Here is a 5,659-nt window from a genome sequence, read left to right as displayed (position 1 = left end):
AAAAAAAAAAAAAGCAGGGGCTCTTTAAAATTAATGATGCTTCAGGAATTTTTACTTTTTACTTTTGTAATAATAGAGTTTAAAGTTATCTACAGTAGTTTTAAACACTAACATTGATATTACTAACCAGATTCCTGAATTTGCTTTATGCTTGTGGAAATGTTGTGTTTTTTGCATTATTTATGATGGGAATTAATGGATATTCATACAAGATTTTGCCTGTGTGCAAGGATTTTGGAACTAATTACATTCATACAGTGAAGAACAAGACTATTTTATTGTCATAAACGTTTAAAACATTGGCATACTATATATGGTTTAGTATACACATGGCATATGTTAGATATCAGCCATCTGTGGAATGTGGGCTGATTTTTGTTGGCACTAGGGCAATTGCTACATACTTTTTTTTTTTGGTATTGGGGATCCAACTCAGGATCTTGTGCTTGTGAGGCAGGTGTGGGGCCCCTGAACTAAATCCCCGGCCCTGCCACATACTTTTTGCCATCATATTCCTGGAGAAACTATTCCATTGAGACTAGGGATCTTTCTCTATTTTTTTCATCTCTTTAGCTTAATTGATGTGTCTAGCTCCAAGAACAATGGCTAACATGTCAAAGGTGTTGCAAAGATATCAGTGAAATGAAGGAATGGCCTTCTAGAACATTCATATCTGATCCTCGTTCCCTGGTATCCCCTAGGGCTCCAATTACCGAGGAGAAAGTAGCAGAAATTTCTATTTTAGAAGCTACTCACCTCTTAGGAGGAGGTCTGTTAAAACCCATATGTCGGGGGTGAAGGGAGGGCAGGGGTAAGGGGAAAAAAATGAGAATCAAGACTTGCCATGTAGAGGTACAAGATCCCAACAATGAATGTAACTGTACTATATCCCTAAAATGTACCAATAAACTCAATTAAAGTTGAAAAAAAAACCCATATGTCATGTGGGACACCACTATCCTGACCCAAATAGGCCCTTTCAGTACTTTCTGGAACAAGTCAGGGAATACACATGCCATTTCACAAAAATATTAGACAAAGCAGAACACTTCATTTCCATATTACAATATTCTAGATGGAATGTTGGCAACAATAGTAAATATTTATTAGGTCCTTCTTACATGTAGTATCTTATAATCCTCCTAGCCAGTCTTTGAAATAAGTGCTCATCATTCATATTTTTGGGAAAGATAAAGAAAGTTCAGAAAGGGTAACCAACATGCGTAATATAACTCTGCTATTGGATACAGATCCACGTAGTGGATCTGGGCTTTTAAAGACCCTCTGCTTCACTTTTCTGTCTGTGATATTTTGTGGTGCATATACCTGGAATTCTGAGTCATGAAACTTGAAAAGAAGTCCCTTGTAACAAAGATTCAATTCCAGGTATGTAGACAAGTCAGGAGCCTTACCTCACCTTTCAGTCCCTTGGAAGCTCTCAGTTCTCCTTTAAGCTTTAGCATTTTGTGAGCTTTGGTATAAACCTGAAAAAGTCCAAGTGTTTAAGATGGAAAAAGTATAAATGAGTCTAGTCTTTTAAAGATTTTTCCCAGCTGGATCTTTGCCCTCGGAGGGGCATTTGGAAAGTTTTCCTAAACTGTTAGCAATACTAACCCTCTTATCCATATGTTTGTTTTCAAAAGTGTGTTAAAACCCTCACCAGGGAGGCAGGGCCATAGTTTTTACCTCTTTCCAGAAAACCACAATTTATGGACCAAATAGTTTCTAAATTCAACTTTCTTGGAAAGCAAAAGGTCTGAATTAAGCTGACTTTCTAGATTTCTAAGTATTCTGTGGTACAGATAATGCACAGTTAACATTGTGTACTTATTATGAACCACTCAGGATGTGAATGGCCTACCTTCATTCTCATAAAAACTCTGGGAGGCATGTACTGTTACTGTTCTCATTTCACAGAGGGAGAAATAGTCCCAGGGAGGCTGAGCGACTTATCCAAAGTCACCCAGGCTCTCTCACTACTCTTGAAAATCTTCTGTTCATTTTGTAACTATTACTTTGAAATGTCAAATGATGTTTTTGAAGTATCAGCTTGACATAACATTGGTGCTTATAAAGTTAGGAAACCTTAGAAGAAAAGGAGTGAGAATTACCTAGATAAAAAGCTTCCAAGAAAACCAAGATTTTTGCACATTATGAGTACATAAGTACAGGATGATGCATTTGAGGTCATAATGTACTGAACTTATTAAAATAATCTAATTCATTATGTTTGTAACTCTAAGTCTAGAGGAAATTTCTATCAGGCGCTTACCTGCAGAATGTTTCAAAGAATGAGAAGCTATCAAAATACTCATTCTTTGTAAAGGAGTACATCCCTCACCCTTAATATAAACCAAGAGGAAGAAAGAATCTTGGTGAAACATAGAATATGGAATGTTTTATGGAGCTGCATTCTGATTTTCTGCATTGAGTACATTCTTAAGTCTTTGTGCACTGAGGTGCATCATGGGAATGATATGAAGCTTAGACTTACCACAAGGGATAGGCTAGGTGAGGTTGCAGCGACAAACAACTACCAAATTCCTCAAGGATATAAAGATTCATTTTTCACTCATGCTATGTATCCTTTATGAGTCATTTGAGGCTCTGCTCTATATTGCCCTCAGCTGGTAGAACCTCTATTATCTAGTATGTTTCCTGTTGCCATGGCAGCAGAGAGGGATTTTGGTGAATTATATATTGGTTCTTAAAGTGAAAGAAAAACACTTCACTTTTCACATTTCATTGGCCAAAACAAATCACATGGCCACTCTTAACTTCTTTTGCCCTCTGAAGAAAATATTGGTGGATATCACAAATGACTTCCACACTAGGCTAGTGGGAAGATTAAAAATAATGTGGCATAAAAGAACACTAAAAAGGGTTCTGGGTTACCAAAGCACTGGTTCAGTAGCTAATTTGAAGAGTGTCCTTTGAGAAGGCCTTTGTCTGAACCTTTATTTCTGTCTCTGGAAACTGAGGGGTTGTAGTAAGCGACATTTAAGATCTTTCTTAGCCCTACAGTTTACTAATTCCATATTCTACCATATGGACACCATTCTTTAGTAGGAACAATAAACTCAATCCTCTCACAAAAATTGAAATGGAATAAATAAATGTATCCTTGAGGAGAATAATTCTGTACATACAGACCAACTGGATATCTAGCAGATAATTTTTAAATAAAATCTTATCCAAAATAAAAAAAAAGGATTTTCTAGATTGTGATCGTTTCATGCACTTTGAAGTTACACAGCTATCATTGTAAAGGCCAAGAGCATTTCAAAGGGAAAGTAGAAGGCATAGATTCGAATATTTGCATGAAAATATATTGAGCTTTACTAAGTAAAATAAATTAGAGGAAAAATAGAGAGCTGAGTTTTGTTCCAAGAGCGAGTCATAGGAATTCTGTGTCATCAGTAATAGCAGTGGGCAATTTGGAAGTGTTTATGGTGAAGAAAATATGATAAATTTTCGATGCATTTGACAGTAATGTTTGCCAGATGGATTAGAGAGACAGAGCTTTGAGGGAGCCTTTGCGTTTTATGAGGTGATCATGTGGACACTCACAATGCTCTCTGAGGAGTGTGGCTCATTGCCGATTCTCTGGGTCCAGGACTTTATTAATGTCATCTCCCTGCTCAAACCCTTGCTCTTCCATCTTCTGTCTCCTACATTTCTGTAGAGACCTTCACTTCTTCACATCTTGTCTGCTACATCAGCCCAGGGAACTGCTTTCTTGTTTTCAAAAGTCTTGCCATCTGCTATTCAAAGTAGGCCTTCTTTTAGTGATGTATGTGCCCAGAGAAAATGATTATAATCTAAACAAAAACTTATTCAAATGAATATCTAGTCATGTTTTATGTTTCCCCTCAGTTCACGCTCAGAGAACCTTATGCATATCCAAGAAACACCCCTCCGTTCCTTTCACATGGGTGACTAATGTAGCAGCCGTGTACTGAGGTGTGAAAAGTAAGTAACTGTTTTTCTATCACTTAGCTTCTTTACTGAGCCTCATTCCTACCATATGGTAGAAATCACAATCTTTGCTATTGCTAAGAAAGTGCCATCATTTTCAGGCTAAACATACATCAGTTTATGATTTCCTCAAGTTTGTTAAGACCTCTCAAAGTCTCTATACATTCTTAGGTTGGATCTTGGCATCAGGTACAGCTTCTGGCCCATGGTCATGGGAATCTCTCCCGCATGGATAATGCTGAGATGTCTTTGTCATTGCAGATAGACCACATGAGGTGCGTCTTTCTCCTCCTGAGGGCTTTGGGTTGGCCAGTCCGCTCTCACTCTGGGAAGTTATTCTTCCATGTTCATGCTGTTAGCATATGTGTGCAGTTTCAGACTCTCTCCTCTTAGACCTGTCCTACTGAAGTTCTGTGTATTATATAGAAAGGTAGATAGGACACTAGAATTTTGTTCAGTTTCTTGGTATTGAGCAAAGTTTTTCTGCCCCCAGAATGCTAACCATATGCAGCGATCTACCATTTTCCTCCACTTTTGGCCCATCTTATAAATCTCACCAGGGTCTAATTCTGAAGCATAAGTTCCAATTTCCTTTTATCTGTTTCAGATGATCATTGTTTAGTTTTGGGGAGAGAATGGAAAAAGGATAAAAGCAAGTTCAATGAAACACAGATTCAGTGGGCCAGCATAGGAACACATTATTTAGCACTTCATTCAGTATCCACATCAGGTTATACAAATGCCATACTCATTGAGTGATGAAGAACAGGTAATTATCTGAGTATACAGTTGGCTATTTGTCTTAGGGCAACACTGTCTATTCCTTTTCCTTCTTGACTTACATAGAAGAATATCAGGAATCACCTCAAATCACCTAAAATGTTTCTGGGTTTTTAGGGAAAGAGGTGCTATTTAGTTTAAAGTTAGATCTCTTACTGGAGGTTAATTGAAACTAATTTAGATTTGCCTACACTCAGCCATAAGTCTCTACTTTTTCTGGGTTTTAGATTTTTCTCTAGTTTTTTACTTCCTACCAATGAAAAAATGTGATAAATCCTTGAGCTCTCAATTATTGAAATGATGAGAGGATATTCAACATTTTCTCTATTTTTAACAATATGTGAGCACCAGTAATAAACCAAGGTGCTCCTTTTACAGTAAGTATTTTCTATCCAGAATATTTGGATGAAGCCATAATGTCTAGAGCTTGGTATACACAGAGTCTACCTCTTTTAGACTTAGTTCTCCTTTCTAAAGGAGAAAACTCCTGGTCTTGTAGTGCATGTCTGGTGGAAGAAGTAGTAGAAGGAGATGATGCTAGGCTTGCCGGATTTGGGGTCCTGAAAAGTAATTTAGGGAATAGGAACCTGATAAAAGCTTACTAACTGGGTCATAATTCAACTTTAGGATGGAATTTCTTCTTGAGACAAAGTAAGGTGAATCAAATCTCCTCAGAAAGAGCCTTGGCAATGACAGATGAAATGAGGAGCCTGAGGAGCAAAAGAAAGGGTACCATGATTTGTAAGGCTCATTATACTAGGTGGGAATTTTTTCTTTGGGCTATCTCTTTTGGTATCTTTTACAGAGACTCCTAATTGCTCTTAACTTGTTTAGTTAGAACTATAATTTTATTGCAGTAGCTATGCATCCCAATAAGTAGACTCCAAGTAGGCTATTCCAA

General features: G+C 37.4%; 1 protein-coding gene across 11 annotated transcripts in view; it reads right to left on the bottom strand.

Moving 5' to 3' along the window:
* The window catches only part of Pmfbp1 (polyamine modulated factor 1 binding protein 1), a 50,768-nt gene extending 47,069 nt beyond the window's left edge, over positions 1-3,699 (bottom strand). For 3 of the 11 annotated variants that reach the window (XM_010644501.3, XM_010644503.3, XM_010644504.3), the window contains exon 1: positions 3,571-3,694. In XM_010644501.3, the coding sequence (XP_010642803.1) occupies positions 3,571-3,633 (63 nt within the window). In that variant the 5' untranslated portion in view covers positions 3,634-3,694. The other 8 variants (XM_010644497.2, XM_010644496.2, XM_010644498.2 and 5 more) reach the window with 8 other exon arrangements.
* Positions 3,700-5,659: the final 1,960 nt, after the last annotated feature.

This window comes from Fukomys damarensis, unplaced genomic scaffold (genome assembly GCF_012274545.1).
Source record: "Fukomys damarensis isolate Sample0158 unplaced genomic scaffold, DMR_v1.0_HiC HiC_scaffold_32, whole genome shotgun sequence".
Classification (NCBI taxonomy): domain Eukaryota; kingdom Metazoa; phylum Chordata; class Mammalia; order Rodentia; family Bathyergidae; genus Fukomys; species Fukomys damarensis.
Note: the sequence above shows the minus strand (reverse complement) of the source record. Positions and strands in the feature narration are given on the sequence as shown.